A 22,298-nucleotide genomic window follows, 5' to 3' on the forward strand; every position below is an offset into this window, starting at 1 on the left:
TAAAACATGGACACAAATCCATCGACGATATGACAAGGCGTTCCTAGATTGCAAAAAGAGAAGCGTGTTTTAAAAGCACATACACGATGTATGCATATTACTTAAGCATGCGCTCCTCCTTGGCGATCATGCTAAGAGTCTGTAATGTTTGCCTAACGAGATTGTATCTAGTTGTATGAATTTAACCCTTGTTATTTCTCAGAGCCAGAGGCCATCCAACACCACAGCATGTTATTTAAAGGTGTTTAAAACTTTAAAATGCAGGCAATTTTATCTCAGGAAACGGTAATGTGCTCACTGCCGCCATGAACATGACAAAATGACCAGTCTGATGAACGTGGAGCGGGTGAAGGCACCCTGCACCGCCACTGGCCTTTGCAAATGTAGGCATGGGTAGAGAGAAGTTTCTGTGAAAGGCTGGGTATGCAGTGCGTAAAATGGGGGTGGGTAGAGTGCAGGGCTATGCCCAAGGGGAGGTGGCATGCTACATATTAGATGCAGTGCACCATTGGTAAGACAATGCAATAATGGCAGTGTACTGCCGTTTATTTGTTTTCAGTGTTATTTTTTTCTACATTTATTCCGCAGGAGGGGGTGATTATGTGGGGGGGGGGGGTCAGCTTCCATGCACTAAAAATATATGAAAATGCACAAAAATGAGCAATATTAAACTGATCTCCATCGGCCCCTCATGTACATTTAACAATGAATCCTCGCAATCACGCAACATTAGAACAACCACACCACGTGTGTGCGTAGCGCGGAGAACTGACGGGTCTGAAGCAATTTAGAGCCCGCACAGAGACTGCGGTACTGGCTGGGGGGTGCCTGGGGGCTCCAGGGGAGGGGAAGCGCTTCAAAGTACAAAGGAGTACCTATAAGAGGCAATGCTGCTGCTGCTTCTACCATAGCTCCTTGGCTTGAGCCGCTGCCCCCTCAGCCACTGTATACACAGCAAAGACAAGCAGAGTGCGGGCAGCTGGACGTGGTGTTAGAGGGGCATACCAACTGTTCTATACTGAAAGGGAAGTACAAACCAGAACAGTAACTTAACTGCAATGACTCAATGCTCAAGGAATTTAGAAAACATGGGGAGGAGGTGGGGGGACATCCAGCGACATGTGAAGAGGTGGGAGGGACGAATGCTGTGGACCATTTGAGTGCGAAGCAGAGTGACAGAAATAAAACAAGCGCGGCCACGAAAGTGAAAGCAACCATGAGACAGAACAGATGGCACCCTGCGCGCCACTGCTCGCTCCCGCAAGCTTCAGGCCGCCACACGCACGAGTAAAGTTCTGGAGTGATTGCAAGAGGCCCTCTCCTAGAGCAGCGCATGCTCGCTGCGGTAGGCGAGATCTAAAAATATTGTCAATTCCAGAGTTCAATAAAATGAGATAAATAAAAACAGAACCCTGTCACCTGGGTGACAACTATGCATTTTTTGTCTTAGGCCATTGGCATGAAAATGGAACACCAAGCACATTTGCGTAAACAAAGTGGAAATCTGGTCAATCACACAACTGTCACTGATTTCAAACATTCTCGCCGTTGGGTTGGACATACAATGTAACTGGCTCCTCCTCTAGCTTATGGTGCCTAAATAAAGTGAAGGTCTATGCCTCAATTCTAAAATGTATGTCTTAGAGACAGAGAGAGACACTCCCAGAAAAAGATAATTTATTGTGAATCTCGAACCTGGGACAACAAACTTGTTGGTGATCCACTAAAGAGTATGCAAAGCTGGCTTGAGAAAAATGTTGCCACATCCAATGAATGCAACTAAAAAAGTATGAGGGAGAGGACTTACAAACACTACCAGAAGACGCACACTGCCTTGAAAATTACGACACAGAAAACTATGCAAAAATGGGGTTATTTTATGCATCCTTAGCCGCTATAAACAGTTTTCGTGCAACCATTCAACTTTGAAAGCACTTACATATCGGGATCAATACCTGCACCCAATCACGAACTAGAATTAGAAAGTATGTAATTAGCTATAAAGGGTCTTGTGTTTTGCTCAGGTTTATTATTTCCCTAGTGGCTTTTAATATTTATTATTAATGTAGCATTAATCTTGGGAAAGAGTTTTTGCGAATTCCAATGTGTATACCTTACTCATGTTACCCTCAACTACTTGCACTCTTCCTATTTGTGTATTTGTGATTCCAATTTTTTCTCTGTGGGAAAGACTCCTGTAACAGATTGCTGTTCCCTAACCTACTCCATTTTTTTAAGCTAACCCTTCCTTTAGGGTACAACTTTGTTAGTATTAAGTTTAATCCTTTTCACTTACATGTAATCTTAGGTTACATTTTCCAAGATTACTGTATCCTGAGGTAATTAAACCAAAAAAGGATGTCTCCATTATAAACTGGCAAACACTGGGACTCTTGAAACTACTTCGGAGGTACAGGAGTAAGAAGGGAGGTATTTGGTGTCTAGTGTATGGAATTGGATGGAAGGTGGTCTTTCGTATTTCCTCTAAAATGTGTCTGATTTAACTTTCTTGATCAAGTGATAGTTTTGATCTGGAAGTGAACCTTACCAACCTGCTGGGCTAAACTGAAAATGATGACAAGTTGTATATTTTTTTGATTTAACATCCGAAAACATCAATAGGAAAGATAAATCATTGTGACGCAAAAGATCAGGGAAAACGATGAGTAACTATAAAGGGTACAGTTAAGGGAGGAATAAAATTAAGAGCAATGATTAAAAAAGAGAAGGGGTAATGAGGAGAATACTGTAATAAAACAGTTTTTTTTTTTAATAACAAGCAACAAAGCAAGTTGGGGGCGAGACACCTAGAAAATACAAAATAAAAACAAACAATCCAATAATGAATTATTTGGAGGTCACAAGAATCATGGCAACACTTAGCCAAAGTCAAATGTTGAAATCAGAACATCAAGCTAGGAAGAGGCAAACATGCTCACATTTGTAGGCTCCATTACATTATCTTAAGTTAATTTCTATCCTGCATGCATGAGCATCTCAAGGTTTTCCCCAGGACACAGTCTCATTTATGGGACATGTGAAGACATTTTTAACTCTGCATCAGCTCCGAGTAGGAGTACTCCTCTATCCTTCGGATTATTTGTGGCTTGTTGCTCAACAGCTGGGTCCCTAGCAAACAATGGTTCATCCACCCGATCTAGCAGTGCGGAGTCAGGGTGGTGGGGTTCTGAATGAGCCAAAGCACCCAAGCGAACAAGTCAGAAAGATAAGCAGAGGAATTCCATGAAAGTGCACGTTGTTGGCCCTTTTAGATGCTCCATTACAGATCCAGTTACATGCTGCTGCCACTAGTTAAGTGGAGAGAGCACTAAAGTGGCTACCAACAAGTTTTGAAATAATCATTTGGGATAGGACTCCAGTAGGCATCCTAATTGCGTCAGTAGAAATGTAGGATTGTTAACATCACAAAGCCATGTTTCTTGGCTTGATTTTTTGCAGATGGATAGATCTGCGACATAATAACAGCACCATTTATGCCCTAATCATCAATTGCTGGACTACCTTTTAATAAGGAAAAGACTCTGAACTCCTTGACAACTACTGTCATTTCCAATTATTAAGCCCTCAAGCAATGCATACAGTTGGAGTCTGAGACAGCAGCACTCTATTTATCCAAAACAACTGAGGATGACAGCATATTGAAAGTTCAGCATAAAAACGTACTAGATTCATTTTTTATAGAAAGACAGAGCAACAAATAACAAACCTCCCTGGGATATGGCCAAGCTTTATAATGTGCAGGTGTGCCATTTAAAGCAGTTGGTTTAGCCTGGCACATACCAAACTATGCAGGGCAGCTAAATTAAACCAGAACGGTGATACCCCAACACGAAAAGATAGAGGCGATTGTAAAAAATTTGTGCTGCTAAATGGTCATTGAAAGTAGACAAATATCACCAAATAACAGACTGCTGAAGTTGATTGAGTGTGCTGTCCGACCTGCAAATCCAGCGCAATGGATAATAGGTAAAATCCAAGGGTCCACTGCGGTAGAACAATTATTTGGGGTACGAGATCTCAGGTCCATAAAGACAGGTAGGCGCTCAACAATTTAGCTAAAGAGCATTTATTTATTAAACAAAAGGCCAATGAATATTTGAGAGATGCGAGTGTCTCAGGACCCCACCACATTCGGCAAGAGGGCGGGCATTATTTTGCATTCGCCACTGTTTAGAGTCCCAGTGAATGACCAATATTACCAGTTTTTATCCCATCGTCTCCATGTGAATCCGGCCGTCAAACTTGTGATTGGATGAGCTACGGCTTTATTCTCTCCACCTTCATGTGATTAACAGGACAAACTCAACCACTTATTTACACTTCACGTTATTTTTCCTATAGCACTGTTTTTGTAGAATAAAACGTAAATCATACAGTGTAAGGCCACATGGACTTGGCAAAAAGTAGATTTGTTTTAAGTAGAAAAGATAACAAGTACAAGATTATCTTTAATATGAACTATTCAGCCTTTTCGAGCAAAAATTTAGACAATGAAGCATCTGTAACTCGATTGTCTACTAAAATTCCTAGCATTAGTTCTCCGCATCAACTGCTTAATCGGAGTAATATCTCAACTGAGAATGCGAGTTTCTAGGGGATCTAGCCAATGTACGTCTTTTCACAATGACGACTCTCCAAACAAAAAAACTTTGTAGTAACATACTTGAAATTTGTTATAAAACGGATCGCTTTTTCCAAAAACTATCAATTTATGTACAGCGTTAAACTAAGCGTACCAATCCTTGCTCATGATGTGTCGGAAGTGGGATACATATAAGATATCAGTTATGGGGCTCTCAACGGCACATAGTACTTTAAAACCAAGTAAGCATCTGAGTGGGACCACTGAACCGGGCACGGTTGTCTACCTCCCAGTTCCATCATCTGCACAATAGTAAAACCAAAGGCATAGGGGGGAGGAGCCTAGCGCTTGACCAAGATGGCCGCGTGAGCTTAGAGCTCCCGAGACCCTCGCGCCCTCCGTCGACTATCCTGTCTCTAATCCTGATGGTATGCATGGCACCGTGTTGCTGAGTTGTCAGGGAGGCGATTGATGCTACCCGCGGTCGGATCGCCCATCGGGAACCGGACTTACGACTGGTGGAAGATTGCGGCCTAACTGGATGCCCGACTCCTAGTTGATCAACAACGGCCTGGCGAGGTGTGAACTGTCGGACGGAGGTCCTCGCACTTTCACTTTCGATTTCGTTCCCTTTGTCTGCCCGGACACTGTAGAGCTCTGGGTGGCTTTATTACCCCAAGGACGCTCGGCGGGCTGCTCACTCCTTATCCCTCTCTCTGAGAGGGAACAGTTTTAACTGCACTGGACTGCCCGGAGTCCATTATGTCGGGCAAAGCAGAAGGGGATCGGCTGAAGACTAAGTCCACCAGGCGGGGAACGTATTCCCAAGTCAACAGTATGGACCGCTACGCCCTCCTGAAAGCATCGCCGAGTGGATCGAGCCAGGCGCCGGATGCCCAGAAGGAGGACTCGCCTGGGACACCGGAGCTCTCCCTACAGGATGTCATGGGCGCGTTCGACGGGATGCAGACCTCGATGGGGAGACAGTTCGAGGCCCTGGCGCATAAGGTGGATGCCATCCTGGTAGATGTCAATCTGATCCGCTCGGACCTGGGCAAGACGAACGAGCGCGTTAAGAACCTGGACCACAAGACCACGGGCCTCACTGATGATGTTGCGGATCTGCAGACCGAGGTTCGGAAGCTGAGGGCCGAGAGTGACCTCGCCGCCCGCCGGCTGGAGGACTTCGAGAGCCGGGCCAGGCGCAACAATGTGCGCGTCATCGGGGTCCCGGAGTCCTCGGATGAGGCTTCGGCGGACCTGCTTGTGGAGGATTTGGTCCTCAATCATCTGAAGCCTAAGGGCCTTGGAAAGTTTTTTGCGGTGGAAAGGGCCCATAGGGTGCCGGGCGAGTGGCCCAAGGCGGGTGCCCCGCCGCGGCCGATTGTCGCCCGGCTCTTTCATTTTCGAGATCGGGACGCTATCCTGCAAGCCTCGAGGGTGACGGGCCCAGTCTCCTTCCAGAATGCGTCGGTGAATTTTTATCCGGACTTCACCCAGCAGGTGCAGAGACAGAGACAGAGCTTCCTGGGGGTGAAGCGGAGACTTCGGGAACTGGATCTGAAGTATGCCATGCTTTTCCCTGCCAGACTACGGGTGGTGCATGAAGATCGGACATTCTTTTTTGACTCTCCTGTTATGGCCGACGAATGGCTGGACGCTTTGCCCCGGCGACGGACGGGGGATGACACAGCCGAGCATGGAGACAGTGGCCGGGATGGACAGGGCTGAGATCTCAGAGCCGGCCTGACTTGATTTGACCATACTTGAAGATTCTAACAGAGTGCAGTAACTGTGGAGGGTTGCGGGAGGACGAGGGGTGCTCTTTTCCTCCCTTAGGGTACTTTTTGTAGATTTTTTGTTTTTGTAGGGCGACAGGCACACTGCAAGTTGGGGGGGCTTTGTAAGCTGCAGCAGGGGTGCAGGGTGGGGGGAGTTTTGGGGATTTTGAGTTTGTTATTGGGGGGTTTATTTCTGCAAGGCATTATGATTATCCTCAGGGCTGTTCCATGGTGGCTCCTCGGGTGTGGGGTGGGCCTCTTTCCGTTTGAGGATGGGGGGTAGGGGCTTAAGTGTTATAAGCTGGAATGTTAATGGTTTGGGGGATCGCATCAAGAGGGGCATTGTTTTGCAATTTTTGAAACGCTCAATGCCAGACGTTGTCCTGCTGCAGGAGACGCATCTCATAGGTAATATGTGCTATGCCTTGAATAGGAAGGGGTATAAATTCATTGCACACTCGGGATTCTCTTCTGGGTCCAGGGGTGCGGGCATCCTTGTTAGAGCATCGTTGCCTTTTGAGGTGGACTCCACCATTGTTGACGATAGGGGGAGGTTTGTGGCGGTGGCGGGGCGGTGGGAAGGAAGGACTTTGGTTTTGGTTTCGGTTTATGTCCCGCCGGCCCTGCAGGCCTCCACACTTGCTGAACTGGGCAGGGCTTTGCTGACTCTCCCGGGGGGAATGCTGGTAGTGGGAGGGGATTTCAACGCTGTGGGCTCCGGACTGTTGGATAGATACCCGCCCAGGGACACAGGGGGGGCTCAGAAATGGCTTCCAGACTTCCTGGATACGTTTGGTCTGATAGACTGCTGGAGGCTCCGGCACCCCACACAGAGTCAATACACGTTTCACTCCGGGGCGCATGGTAGCCTCTCCAGGATTGATTACCTGCTCACTCTGGCCGCACATGCCTCGTTGATATCCGAGGCGAGGCACATGGCACGCGGTATCTCTGACCACTCGCCAGTGTGGATCCGGCTGGATCTAGGTCGGGAGGGAGGAGGGAGGGTGGCCCCCATCAACCCATGGTATTTCCGAGACCCCAAGATGCGCAGCGCCCTGGTAAAGAAGGTGGATAATTACTTTAAGGACAATCTGGGAACCGTGGACTCGGCGGTGTCGCTGTGGGAAGCCTTTAAGACCGTGCTTCGGGGGGAAGCCCTCTCCCTGGTGGTGGCTGCCAAGAATCGGAGGGATGGTGAGGTGCGGCAAGTGGAGGAGGAGATCGCGGCCCTTGAGGGTGCTATGGAGGAGGAGGTTACAGAGTCCTCACTGCATGAGCTTTGCTTGAAGCAGGCGGAGTATAGGGACCTGGTTACGAACGCCGCTAAGACCCTCAGTAGGGAACAACAGGGCCGCCTGTATGACGTTGGTGATAAGGCAGGGAAACTCCTGGCGTGGTTGGACAGGAAAGAACGGGTCAATAGAGTGGTGCCAGAGTTGACGGGAGAGTGGGGAGAGGCGATTGTGGAACCTGAGGGGATTGTGAAGTGTTTCGCGGAGCATTTTCGTAGGGTTTATTCCTCTGTGTCGGACAGGCCGCCCGAGGACTCGTCTGAGCTCCTCCGTGATATCGAGTTGCCCTGCCTCTCTGATATAGATAGGGATGATTTGGATGGTGACATAACGGTTGACGAGGTGGCGGGGGCGATTCGCGCGTTAAACTCGGGTAAGGCCTCTGGACCGAATGGACTGCCGATCGACCTGTATAAACTGTTCCCGGATAGGGTCGCCCCTCACCTGCGCGCCATGTTCTTGGAGGCGCGGGGGGATGGGATCCTTCCGTTGGATCAGCGGCTGGCGTCGATCGTGGTAATACATAAAGAGGGTAAACCCCGAGATAGGTGCGCCTCCTATCGGCCCATTTCACTCCTCAACGCTGAGCCGAAAATTCTGGCCAAACTCCTGGCTACCCGTTTGAGTAGGGTGCTTGGCGATTTGGTCCACCCGGATCAATCTGGCTTCATCCCGCACCGAAACACAGCATTAAACCTTAGGCGTCTTCATGGCGTCATCGCCAGGGCGGGCACGCTGCGTGAACCGGCTATTGTGGCATCTCTTGATGCCACGATGGCCTTTGACACGGTGGAGTGGGCATACTTATGGGCCGTGCTGGCCAAGTTTGGTTTCGGTCGCGGTTTTGTGAGTTGGGTCCGGTTGCTGTACGAGGGGCCACTAGCGAATGTTGTGGTGAATGGTCGGGCATCTACTCCGTTTCAGCTTGGTAGGGGTACTCGGCAGGGTTGCCCCCTGTCGCCTCTGTTGTTCGCCCTCGCCCTTGAACCGTTGGCTGCGTGGATACGTTGGCACCCGGATATACGGGGCCTTCGGTGGTCGCCTGATCACGAGGACCGTATTTCGCTTTATGCCGATGATATCCTACTGTATCTTGCCTCACCTAAGAAGTCACTTATAGTGGTCTGTGACGTACTCGCATCGTTCGGTGGGAACTCGGAGCTTGTGATTAATTGGGGCAAATCGTACTTGTACGTTCTTAGTGGCGAGGTCCCACCGATCCCTAGAACATGTTCGATACAGGTTGCCCAGCAGGGTTTCGTGTATTTGGGGATTTTTATATCCATGGATCCTGCTGTGCGCTATGAGAGGAATCTGCTCCCCCCCTTGGCGCGCTTGAGGCGAGATGTTGAAGGTTGGCGGAGGCTGCCGCTCTCCCTTGTTGGGCGTGCGGCCCTGTTCAAAATGATGTCTCTTCCCCGCTTCCTCTATGCCCTCCAGAACACCTTGGACTGGGTACCGGCCAAATACTTTCGGGAGGTCGAAGGCCTCCAACGGACGTTGCTGTGGGATGGGCGGCCGCGAATAGCTATTTCAAAGTTGACGCTCCCATGGTACGATGGGGGCATCGCGCTCCCAGATATCCGACGGTACTATTGGGCCACGCAGCTGAGCGCGATCAACCATGGGTTTTATGGCCCTGCCCTCAGCCCTGGGTATGCCCTGGATAGGTGGCTGCTTCGTGGCGGCAACTACTACAGGGCGTTGTATTCGCGGTCCTTAGACTCGTCCCTCACGGGGCCCACAGGTGTGGCGGTGCGTGTATGGAAGATGGCGACTGATTCGTTGGGCTGGAAGGATAGGCTCACCCTCGCTACCCCATTGTTTGAATCGGAGAGATTGGGAAGACTCTGGCATACGAAGGGCTTTGATAAGTGGGACCTGATCGGTATATCCAAGGTGGGAGATGTGCTGCATAAGGGGAGGGTGAAGTCCTTCGAGGAGTTGCAGACTGAGTATGAGCTAGGGCCCTCAGAGTATTTCAGGTATATCCAGCTGCGTCACGCCCTCCGATCAGTCCTCGTGGAGGGTGAGAAGGTGCCGGAGTCCTCTCCCCTTGAGGACCGAGTCCTTGATGGTCATATGCCCGAGAGCACGATCTCGCTCATATATAAGAAGTTGATTAACGTCCGGGCAGATATGCTTTTGGGGCTGAGAGAACAGTGGACTAGGGACGGCCTTGAGTTGGATAATGAGGACTGGCAGTCAGCGGTTTCCTCTCCTAAGGAGGTTGCGATCCCGTCGCGTCTGAGGCTGGTGCAGCTTAAAATACTGCACCGGGTGTATGTGACGGGGCCAAGGCTGGTCCACATGGGATTCTCGGAGGACGGCCTGTGCAGAAGGGGATGTGGTATGGTGGGTACTTTCCTGCACATCATTTGGGAATGTGGTGTCATTGTGGAGTTCTGGAGGAGAGTCCATGCAGTTATGGGGGAGGTGACGGGCACTGCGGTACAGCCGGAGGCGCGGTGTTGCCTCCTGAACGTTTGGGGGCCCACTGACCTCGATGAGGCGCAGACCCAATGGGTGACTCTGGGTAACATGGTGGCTAAAAGGGATATCGCGCGATTGTGGGGCTCCTCGGGACCCCCTACACTGACCGCGTGGAAGGAGAACATGGACTGGAGCATGTTTAGGGAGAAGACGGTCTACTGCTCTAGAGGTCGCCCCCGGAAGTGGCACGCCATCTGGGGGCGGTGGAACCAATACAGGGGGGGAATATGTCTTGCCCCGGATCTGGAACCTCCCGAGGAACAGCTTTCCCCCTGACCTACTTTCCAGCACAGTTTGGTTTTAGGAACCGTTTTGGGCCTCTGCTGTCCCCCTTCTTCCTCCGTACACAGTCTTGTAACTAGTAGATGAGTGGGGTCCGGCCTCCCCTGGGGGCTTTCGCCATGGGCTTTCAATGTTCTGCCTTGCTGGGGTTTGTTGTGAGTTTTTTTCCGTGTTTATTTAAAATTGGACCTTTGCATTACTCTTTGAACTGTATTGGGGGCACATCACTGTATCTAACTCTCAATGCTGCCGAACCTTCACGCTGTCGGCTGAATAGCTGTGTCCTGAATTTTGAAATAAAGGTTTTCAAAAAAAAAAAAAAAAACCAAAGGCATATAACTGGCAGAGTGTTATCACAAACTGGACAGTCCTTAATCATTTTATTTTGTCTGAGGCAACAAAACATTAACTACATTAAAACCTCATGCGGTACCAAAGCCATACAGTTGGCAAAGAGTTGTCACCCCAAAGTATACCATACAACACACCAAATCTTGCCTCACTGAACCATGAGAATACCAGAATTAAAACCACACCTCACAACACCACTGGATTACCAGAATCTAAACAGGACCACACAATACCACATCCCACCCACACAAGCCACACAGCTCTGTAGTCAGTCGCATAATTAGAAAAAGTTGATATTTCATCATTACTAACACTTCAGGTCAGGCAACGGACAACCTTTCAAACTCAGTATACAAATTAAATGACAAAAGTCCTGTGTGACACGCACTCATGCACACAGAACACCATTATTAAACAATATAGCAAACAGTTCAATCTACACATCACTGGCGAAACACAATGACACCAGGCCACCATGACTCCTGCCATCCAGAAACAAAAGATCCGTACAGAGCACGTGCCCAGATTTCAAATGCTGTTAATAGAACGTAAATGCGTGCACATCTGGCTCGCACATACTGCTGCTAGCGTACTTACAGGGAGTGAAGCTCTGACAAGTTCTGGAACGCCTTATTCCCCACAAAGGAAAGGGGGTTGTCATACAGATGTCTGCGAAATGTGAACAAAGAAAATGGGTTAGCTTTCTGCTCACTAGTCGTACCTGGCGCGCTATTGTGAAAATAATAGAGCACTCTCAACACACTTTCATAGTAGATGTGCAACTCACATTGTCCTTAAAAGTGGGGTTCCATCGAATGCTCCATCGGGGATGATTGAAATGTCATTGCTGTGAAATCCTCTGAAAAAGTAATTTAAAAAAAACAAAACGATTTACAACTGCACAGCTGAAAGCTTGTAGAATTGACGTGCATTACAAATTTACAATGGCTAAAATATAATTTACAAACATTTGGAAAACCTAATCCATCACCAACATTAAAGAAACAAGAAGTGTTAAATAAATATGCTTTTGTGTTCATCTCATTCACGGAAGTCATTTCCATTCATCAAACTGTTCTTTAAAAATCGATCAGCAATACTGAAAAAGGAACATGTGGGCCAAATTAAGGACCCCAAAAAGGAACAAACATCTTGATAAGCAAGGCATTTCAGTAGCCTTTCAGAATTCAAATAAGCAGTGGGATAATGAAATGTGAACCTTGTTCAGTTGAGTGTTGGGAAGCTGGGATAAGTGTTATACAAACCTGCACTGTGTTGTGACTTTTTGTCAAAGAAAAGACAACATACATAAAGGTAGAGCCACAATATGAAAGTAATTCATACCAGGGCCAAAACACCAAGAGAAAAATGTCTTTCAACTACTGGCATACATCAATGATGATGGATTCAGCCCAGATCTGTGACTGGGGGCGAGTCTCTGACAGGTTTCAGCACTTCGTCCATCATCTCCTTGTGTTTGCTTTGTTCGCCTTAGGTTGGCAGGTTATGCACAGACGTGGGTCCCTTGCTCACTTTGCCACTGGATTCAAGCTAGCCTGGCTGATGAAGAGAATTACCCAGAAACCGGTCGCAGGATGCTTGTTTCCGGTTCAAGGCAGACCTGGCTTGGCAGTTCGGGCTGGTCTGTTCCCATGAGGCACAGGGTCAAGACTGATTTGCATATAGCTGGGTCTGAACTGAGGTGGCAAAGTGAGCTAAAGAATGATGATGGAGTCAACCCACATCTGTGACTAGGGGTGAGTGTCTGAAAAGTTTCAGCACTCCGTCCATCATCTCCTTATGTTTGCGATACATCAAAATGAACCACAGTGTAGCCACAAGGACCACCGTAGTCACATCCTGGGTGAAAGATCCAATAGAAAGCAGATATCAATCTTCATGCTTGCAGACACCAATTGAAGTTGAATAGGAGGAACTTATTGAGTTCTATAAGAACTTGCTGCCAGGGCCATTCCTCCTAATTTGGTAATATCAAGTTCGTGGTGGATCACGGAAACCTCGATTTCCTCTACAGCAGACCAAGAATCACTATCAGGAGGATCCGTAAAGATTCTTGTGCTCGAGTTCAGTAGCACCTCAGAGTCCAATACAAGGATTTTAACCTAAAGAGTGCCAGAGGAACAAGGAAAATACCCAAAGCCATTAGGTCTAGAAGGCGCAGGTGGAAAAGAGCTTGGAAATCGACTCCTAGCTGGAAAAGTAATGCTATCCACTATGTCGTGCCCAACATTACTCTGATGAAATGAAGTCACTTGCAAGACACCAAAGGAGTTTATTTGTACCATATTCAGTTCGATTCCCATATTGTGCGGTTCAGGCAACTCAGTACTGCAGATAGGGTTAGGAGGACTCCTACAGTTTCTACACTTTCATATTATATCCTATACTTCAGAAATGTTACTCTTTTAGCTGACGTGGCCAGAAGTAGGTGCCATTCAAAAAAATTAAAAATCACATTTGTCGTCTGGTATATTGACTTTAGATAGACGCAATGTTCACACACACAGAAAGGTGAAACATTCGCCATTTGCAGATATAACTCTACAGTAGTCTTCATATGTGAAATTGTTGTATGCACAAGAAGGTTGACAACTTAAGTTAGCCCTCAGTGAGTTTTTCTAGCATGGATAAAAAGTCAAAACAGGGTTGAAAATTATGTTAGGAGTAATGTTCAATTGAAAGGGAAACCTCAATGGGTTAATGAAAAGAGAGTGAAAAAATGTGATATGGTCTGACAGCCCAGTGAACAGAGTTGCTGAAAAATGTTTGCGTTAGTTATTAACTGTGGGACACTAGTTGGTGTTTTCGAAGTATCCAAGTAGACAGATGCATCTCTATCAAAAGGGCTGTATTGCCGAAAAATCTGGTAAGACTGAAGACATATTCATCCTTCAGTTGTCTCTTAAACAGGTACCTTTTAATCAATATAAAGAATAGAATATTTCCACAGGGCTAAAGCATGATTTGTCCTTTAGTAGTCAGTCCCTCTGATGTCAAGTTTGACTGGCTCATAAAGCTAAATAAACTTAAAGAATGTAATATTATTTCTTCTAAAAAACCAGGAGTTTCTGAAATAACTGCAAAGTGAACTGAAAAATGACTGACACCAGTAGTGGAATTATTACTAAATAACTTTCAGTAGATTGAAGTAATTGTAGATAATTTCAAATAAAGTCCCAGGAGAAAAAAAACGCTATACATCCATGCGTGGACAGTGATCTTTTAAGAACTGCTATGTCTTTGCCCATTCTGTAAGTGTTCAAAAGTCAGTAGAGCCACTATATTATACCAACTACTATCAAGACTATGTATTGTTTTGATCATTATCTGGTAATTGTGTTATGCCAACCATCATCAAGACTATGGGCCCGATTTAAAGTTGGCGAATGGGTACTCAGTCATCTAATTATAAGTGCAATCGAATATGATGCACTTGTAATAACGCAGACGGGATATTATATCCATTAGGATAGGCTACAATTGTACTAAGGCAGAAGGCATATCAATAACATTTGTGACGGAGTACCTCGGCCAAATTCTAAATCCGGGCCAGTTTATTTTATATGATCATTCTCTGTAAATGAGTTGGCTCTGAAGCACTGCAATATCAAAAGAAGACTTTCCCAACGATTACCTTCTTAGCTACAAGCCGCTCTCCAGCTACCTGTAAGTAACGCTCCTGTGTGCAGCGCAGCTTACTGATATAGGTGTGTTTTTGCTTGGACAAATTAACAGATCTATACCCAAACTGAAAAGTGAGTGTTTGAGATCAAAATGAATGTATTTTCAAAATTCCTAAGCTGTTTTTTCAAAAACAATGGTTGAATTCTTAAAATATATTAAAAGCCAAAACTGAGTGATACTCCATGCAGTCTTGGAGAGACTAACTATTCATATAATTACCTTGACCACTACGGCTGATGCGTATTGCCCATGTAAAGACATTCCAAATTGCTAAAGCTTTTTTTTTTACCTTATTGCTGGCAACCCTGCCTGACTCACTGAGGTGATCGCTGTTGACAATCTGGCATGGAGTGGCCACTAATGTAATCTTGCCTGATGTGGTCACTATTACATCACAAATATTAACAGCTCTGGATAGTTTTTGTAGGAAATTGGGTTACTGGTTGAGGAGGATGAAGCCCTAATAAAGCAGCAACCATAATTCTAGTCTGGGTGATACGCAAGAAAGTCCTAAATTTACCTGTGCTTAACCGCCTGGTAGCTTGGCACAAAAGCAGTCAGGCTTAACTTAGAGGCAATGTGTAAAGTATTTATTGCAACACTTCAAACAGTAATGAAGCGAAAACAAAACACACACAAAAAAATCCACAGCAATTTAGAAAATAAGAGTAGAATTTAATAAATAATTTGAGACCAAAACAACAGAAATCCAATTAGTAGAACTGGGGATATGCAATTTAAAAGATTTAAATGAAAACAGTGCTAAGAAGCACACAGCGCCAACTGTAGTCCTCTGGTCCCGCCGTACTGAGACAAAGACAGGCGTTCAGGTCGAATGTGATGGAGCGCAGGACGGATAGAGAGACCTAGAAAGGTCCAATGAACAAAATACCTTAAATTCTAGTTACAGAGCATTGCGAGATTTTGCATCAAGGGTGCATTGCGCAGCGGCGGCTGCGAGGTTCTGCGTCATGCAGTGGTGGTGGTGAGGACCGGCTGGGATGCGAGGTCCTGTGATGGTGGATGCGTCCGGCAGCAGCAGGTCCGAAGAGCTGTGCTGTGGAGCCGTGCGTCCAAGGTGTGTCGTGCAGCAGCAATTCCGAGGAGCTGTGGAGACCTGCATCAGGGATGCCTCTCGCTGCGACGGTTCGGATGAGGGGCTGTGAGGCAATGTGTCACACTACGACGTTTCTGCATGGACCACAAGTTGGGCTGGCAGAGTACCTTCATGCCCACTTCCAAGGGTCCAGAACTGGGGTGGCACCATGTGGGGGTTTGGGTGGGGACAGACATCAGACCGTCAAGGTGCTGGGTTCAAGGGGAATGGAGCCTTTTCTGTCCCCGTGGCTCTGATCAGGAGGTCAGCCAACTAGCCTGTGTAGTCACTCTGGTTGTCCTGGGTTCATGATGCAGGTCCAGTGCTTCTCACTCAGGCAGCAGAAGAGCAGGTAACCCGATGTTATACTACTGGAGGGGTAGTCCTTGCAATAATGAGAAACAAATGTAAGATTTTTTTACTACATGTAAAATGTAAAAGTACATGTCCTACTTTTCAATACACTGCACCCTGCCCTCTGGGCTGTTCAGGGCCTCCCCTATGGGTGACGTTTATGTATTAGTAAGGAAGGATTGGGACTGGCACAAGGTTTATTTTGCCAGGTCGAAATGGACGTTTTAAAACTGCACACACATATTGCAATGGCAGGCCTAAGACATGTTTGGAAAGACTACTTAAGTGGGTGTCACAATAAGTACTGCAAGCCTGCTAGTAGCATTTCATTTACAGGCCCTGGGTGCATGCAGTACCACTTTACTAAGAACTTACAAGTAAATTAAATGTGCCAATTAGGTGTAAGCCCTTTCTACCATGTTTAGAAGAGAGCATCAGCACTTTAGCACTGGTTAGCAGTGGTAAAGTGTGCAGCGTCCTAAAAGCCAACAAAAACTATGGACAACAGGAGGGTGAAGGCAAAATGTTTAGGAATGACCCTTTAGAGAGGGCCAGGTCCAACACCATCTTCTCTTCCATTAGTACTGTGCACCACTGTCTTTAAATTCTATTGGCAACAGCTGGCGTCCCTCACCCTGAAGGCCTTAGGTTTCATCGGATGGCAAGCAGACAGGACTGAACCCTAGACACCATAAACGTCTATAAAGAGCTGAGTCCCAGACATTCATATTGGCAGTTTACGCAATGATGAATGACAGTCTCAGGGAAGTGCCTGGCACTATATATGGAAGTGGAAAAAATATTGGAACAAAAAAAACACAACTAAAAAATGATAACATTCACAAAGGATGAACTCCAGATCCTAGAATGTGTGGTGGAGGGTTAGGAACAGGTGTTATTCACACATCCATGCGGAGATTAAAGTTTATCGGATCCAGTTTACGACCTTGGCAATATATCAGAAGAAAAATAATTTAAGATGAGTCTCTCTTAAAAATAAACCTAGCTCCAGCATTTCGTGATGTAATGGCGCATACAATTTCACAGTTTGAAAGATAAGGGAATTAGTGCGCAATATTTCCTGCATGTTTTGCTTAAGGGAAAACAACATTGCCGGCTGGATATATAAAATTAAACCAATTTTAATTAGATTTCCTTTTATGACACAGACACACAAAAACACACAATTACTCTGCCGAGTTAGCACATTGCAACTTTTTGATCAAAAATGCCACCAATGTGATTTTAAAAACTCGGCAATTCGTTCAAGTGAACGGTTACCTCAGTAGTGAATGCCTCAAAATTATAAATGCATTAAACATGTGGTGGGGACAGAGATTGGAAAAAGTGATATGGTTATACTCACAGCTCTTTTAAATTGGAAAGGGCTTTGATGGCTTCGGGGAAATCCACCAGGTTATTATAGTTAAGGTCCCTGCAAGGAACAGCAAACAGGGTTATGAAATATTCAATATCAGCATAACACGTGTTCTACCATTTTTCAGCTTGAGCTATAAATTGAAACACAAAAAAGAACACATTTACAACGTGCTAGAAAACAGGAGTGATAACTCAGCCAAATTGTCAGGCCAGTCTAAATGGAAAACTAGACCATAAGAATGCAGCCAAAAACGTTAGAATGCTGATGGAGCTTGCGTCAGCGTTCTGCACAAGGGCCAGCAGAAAGACCCGCTTCTTTTGTGGGGTGGGTGTGGGGCAGGGGGGAGGGGCGGGTATCAGATTGTTTTGTACACTCTCAGAGAGCAGGTAGTCACGACTGCGGTCAATGCACGTTATGCGTGTTTTCAGATTTCCTGTTGGCAATGGGGCCACCACCACACCCACTGGCAGCCAGACTCACTGACTCAGGTCACTAAACTCGAGTCACAGTCTTGCATCGGCAGGTAGCCTGTGATCAAGCCGCGGTATTAAAAGTATTGTAACCATGGCAAGTCAGCAGTTGTGGGTCCTCATTCCTTAAAAGTGAAGTTTCAGTACAACAATTATTTTTTTTCTTACACATTTCTATTGCTTCAGAGCATACCCCTCCGCCCTCCCCCCCACCCCCGAGGGCGAAGATCTCTACTTTAAATATTCTTTATGACCACAATTGTGCCCCCCCTGGTGCTTCTCTTGGGCAGGCCCTCGTGAGGAGGGACCAGGAGGAGCAAGCACCGAGGACAGTCACAGAAACAGACGTCTGTGGTTTGCCAGAAGAGGAGCCTGCCCCGAGACTAGGCCTGGGTGATAAATTCCGTTCCGCTCGTGGAATTTGGGTAATTTCGCGTTCCGCGGAGAAGACAGAATTGCCCAAAATTCTGCGTTCCGCAGCTTTGCGGAATTTTATGCTTGTTCGTGTTCTCAAAATGCGTTTTTGCGAGATATTTCTCCCCGAGCACGCGAATCCCATTCGCGAACAGGAAAAAAACACTGCGAACAAGCAATTCCGCATGTTCGCGGAATTTCTGCGTGCTCGCGGAATTTTTGCGTGCTCGCGGAGATTTTTTACCGTTTCGCTGAGTTTTGCGTAGTGCGACTACGCAAATTCCGCCCACCCCTACCGTAGACCCTATCAGGGCTGGGGAAACCAGGCCTGATGGGGTCTCCTGTAGCCACCGGGCATTAAATATTCAAGAACACATTTCCTTGCACAAGCTGCAGGTCAAAAAATTAGCTCAGAGAGCTCATGCTTGTTTGGGCAACAGCTTAGCCATAAATACTCGAGTACATAATGGAAGTCTTCAGTTGCATTGCAGCTCAAGCAAATCGAGTTGTACTGTAGATTCTGAACACACATGGAATCTAAAAACGTAATAACAGTGGTTGTTCTTCTGCACTACAGTTCCCGCTGCCAAAACATGCTTTACTACTGGCAACATGCTTGGAAGCAAGCTTCTCCCATACATATGTTTAAAGAATGAGCTCTTTGAGAGGATTTCACAACAGGAACCAAAATGTCACAGCACTGGCTACCCGCACCAATCAGGTCTAACAAAGGAGTAGGGATGTAGAACGTATTGTATGCAAACAGAGGCTTTTTCAAGTAAATTTGCTGTTGAAAGGGTGCCTCGAACTCTAGGGTCAGGTCCGGTGCCAGGCGCACCCCTAAGACTGATAATAGCTAAACTATCAGGATTGTGATGCGGCATTACGACTGGCCTGGGAGCGAGGCTCGCTCTCTTTCAGGGGTCGGACCTAGAGCTTTTGCCAGACTTTACACAAGTGGTGCAAGAAGCACAGCGCAAGTATGCAGACATCAAACGCACCTTGCAAAAGGCGAATGTTAAGTACGCAATGTTCTATCCGGCTCGACTTCGCATCCAGATTGGCAGCAAATCTCAAATTTTTGAAACTCCGGACGATGCCACGAAGTTCTGGAAACGTCATTAGAGCACGAACAAAACCTAAAAGCATTTAGAAGAGGAATCTGGGTTTTAGCAGTGTCTAACAGCCCTTTATCTCACTATCACCATGGTTGCCTCTGGGCCCAGTTTCCCGCGGACGAGAACTATATGCAGCAGATGTAGCCATGTCGATGAAGTGATGACGGCGATCCGTGAGTTGAACAGAACACAAACACCAAATAGAGGCGAACACTACTAGCCACACAACTGTTTTGTATGCGGCGGTATAGAACTCAGTTCTCATGTTTGTCTTCCAAAGACGGCTCTTTAGGAGTGTTGCCTGCCCCCCTTGGAAGGTCTTTCCTATTGTTTTCTGTTCTTAGGGTCTTTAAAGGGATTCCCTGGGTGCCTTTTTGCATGTATCCGATGTGGGTGGGGGGTGGTTGATCAGATGTTTTTAGGTAATGTTGTTCTTGTTAAGTTTTGGTACAGAGTAATGCTTCTTCGATAAGATGACTGCATAAGTGTTACACATTCACAGCGTGCTACAGATCATGACACTCCAGTATCATGACCCCTCTAACTACACACAACAAAGGCTTGCACTTAAAATGCTTATCCTGAAATGTTATTGGGCTCTCGAACCCCAGAAAGGAACAAAAAGTTTTAGCTTACATGTCCAGACACGCAATCCAAATAGCTTTCTTACAGGAGACGCACTACGCTCCACTCCCAATACATCGATTTGCATTGACCTAGGGCACTACCGCTTTTTCGTCAATTACTGCACATACTTTCGTGGTGTGTGCATTCTAATATAGCATTTGCTCCCCTTTCAGATGAAAGAAGTGGTGACAGATGAGGAGGGCACATATGTTTTGGTATCGGGCACACTGGGCAGTGAACCACTCCTACTGATCAACATGTATGTTCCAAACGTAGACACTATAGACTTCTTCCCCAAAATGGTCATACATATTGCGCAACTAAATGTAGAGAACATATTAATGGAGGGAGACTTCCAACCTAACTCTGGACTCCAATACAGACAAAACAGGACCGGTCACATCACTAAGCCGCACGCTGTGCAGGATCTCACCTCACTGCTGGGTTCCTCATTATTGACAGATCGCTGGAGGGCTCGTCACCCAGCTGGTCGTGACTACTCCTTTTACTCAGCTCAGCATGGTTCATGGTCGCGAATAGAACATTGGCACCTACTCCCCGGCTTTTATTAGCGGTCCAGATGATTGATTACCTGCCTCGCACACTATCAGACCACTCATCGGTCCTTCTCACGGTGGAGTTGCCCATGGTATGGTGATCACACTATCTATGGAGGTTACCTGCCGAGGCATTACCTGATTCGGTTTTTCATGCTGAAGTGGCAGAGGCCATCCAAGAATATTTTCAGTTAAATGGGGGCACAGTGGCTCTGCAATCCACATTGTGGGACGCCTTTAAGGCTTACATTAGAGAGGTATGCATATGTAAAGAAGCGGGGGTGCTGTGTTCAATATGGAGAGACCTAGAGGTTGTGGAGAGAAAACTCGGAGACATAGATGCAGCTGCACGAGCGACTGATCTCCCCCCACCCCCCCAGTCACTACATGACCGAGCAACACTGTTAATGGAATTTACTGACCTCGCAGCATGCAAAGTGAAATATCGGGGCAAGTATGCTAGAGCCCGAGCATATGGCGAGGGGGAGAGAGACCCGGCAGTACGCTCGCTAGACTACTTCGCCCTTAGCACCAATCGGCTTATATTATGCAACTAGACGTGGACAACGATGTAACATTGCTGCAGAGGAATGAAATCACTGCCACCTTTCTCTCTTATTATACCAAACTGTACACAACACACGTACCCCCAGTGGAGCAGGCTCTTATAGACTATTTAGAGGAAGTGGCCATGGTGTTGCGAGACGAGGGGCAGAGCAAATTCTTAGCCGCCCCTATTGATGAGGATAAAATCAAATAAGCAATTAATGATCTCGCTGGCAACCACACCCCTGGCTCGGTTGGCATAACAGGAGAATTTTAAAAAACATGCTGGCCTCCGCTTGTTGGAGGTGTATGCTGTAGCCTTACAGAGGGGGTCTCTCTCTCTCTCACTATGAGGAAAGCTATTATTACGATCCTACTTAAACCTAGCAAAACAACCCGCAGTTGCATATCCTATAGACCATGGGTACTCACAAACTTTACCTCGAGGCCAAAAATACAGTCTGGTTTGTGGCTGAGGGCCGCACAGATAGGCCGGCAGGTGGGGGCAGGGTCGGTGGGGATGTAAAAAAATCACCACCTTTTCAAAACATTACTTGACAGTGCTGTATTTCTAAAGCAGATGTAACTATAAAGCTACAAGGAGGAGGCAAGAGGGTTGGTTAAGTCTGTCCTGTAGAGTAAAGTTACATGTATTCAATTGCACTGGTTCCTCTCTTCTCTGCGCCTACTTTGACTTTAATGCATTCAGAATTATATATTGCACCATGGTGGGCAATAGGCAAAACGCTCATGCACACTCACGTACACACACACACACAAGCATGCACACACACTTTCATAGACATGCAATTGTGTATACACACACACACACACACACACACTCACTCACAAACACACAGTATTTGAGGCAGTTCAGGTTTTCTTTTTTTCTACACTTAATTCCCAATGCCAGGGGGTGTAACTCCCCCTCCTATGCATTTTAATATCCATACATCTTATAACAGCGTGGGTAGCAGGCGAGCAACACGAAAAGGGCTTCAGCCCCCGTCGTGTGCCTCAACCCAGGCTGGTGCAACTCGATCTTATCTCCGGCATGCCCGAGTTGTTCTTTAAAGACCATTTCCATATTTACATACCTTTGTAAACTGGTTACTGAGGCTTAGTGTTTTTTTCTGGCTCCAGTACCGCTTGGGCTCCCCACCTTGCCTTACATTTGTATTTTATATTTACTTCTGTAGTGTGCGAATGCATTTCATGAAAAGGA

The 22,298-nt window shown here is 46.6% G+C and overlaps 1 protein-coding gene across 1 annotated transcript in view; it reads right to left on the reverse strand.

Annotated features, from left to right (window-relative positions):
* The window catches only part of LGR4 (leucine rich repeat containing G protein-coupled receptor 4), a 287,978-nt gene that overhangs the window by 28,279 nt on the left and 237,401 nt on the right, over window positions 1–22,298 (reverse strand). The window contains exons 7-9 of the mRNA XM_085643635.1: window positions 17,327–17,395; window positions 11,593–11,664; window positions 11,403–11,474 (exon numbers count right to left, since the gene is read on the reverse strand). Coding sequence (XP_085499761.1) covers window positions 11,403–11,474; window positions 11,593–11,664; window positions 17,327–17,395 — 213 coding nt within the window. The remainder of the gene's footprint in view (window positions 1–11,402; window positions 11,475–11,592; window positions 11,665–17,326; window positions 17,396–22,298) is intronic.

The sequence above is a fragment of the Triturus cristatus genome, chromosome 3_1 (genome assembly GCF_964204655.1).
Source record: "Triturus cristatus chromosome 3_1, aTriCri1.1, whole genome shotgun sequence".
Taxonomy (NCBI): domain Eukaryota; kingdom Metazoa; phylum Chordata; class Amphibia; order Caudata; family Salamandridae; genus Triturus; species Triturus cristatus.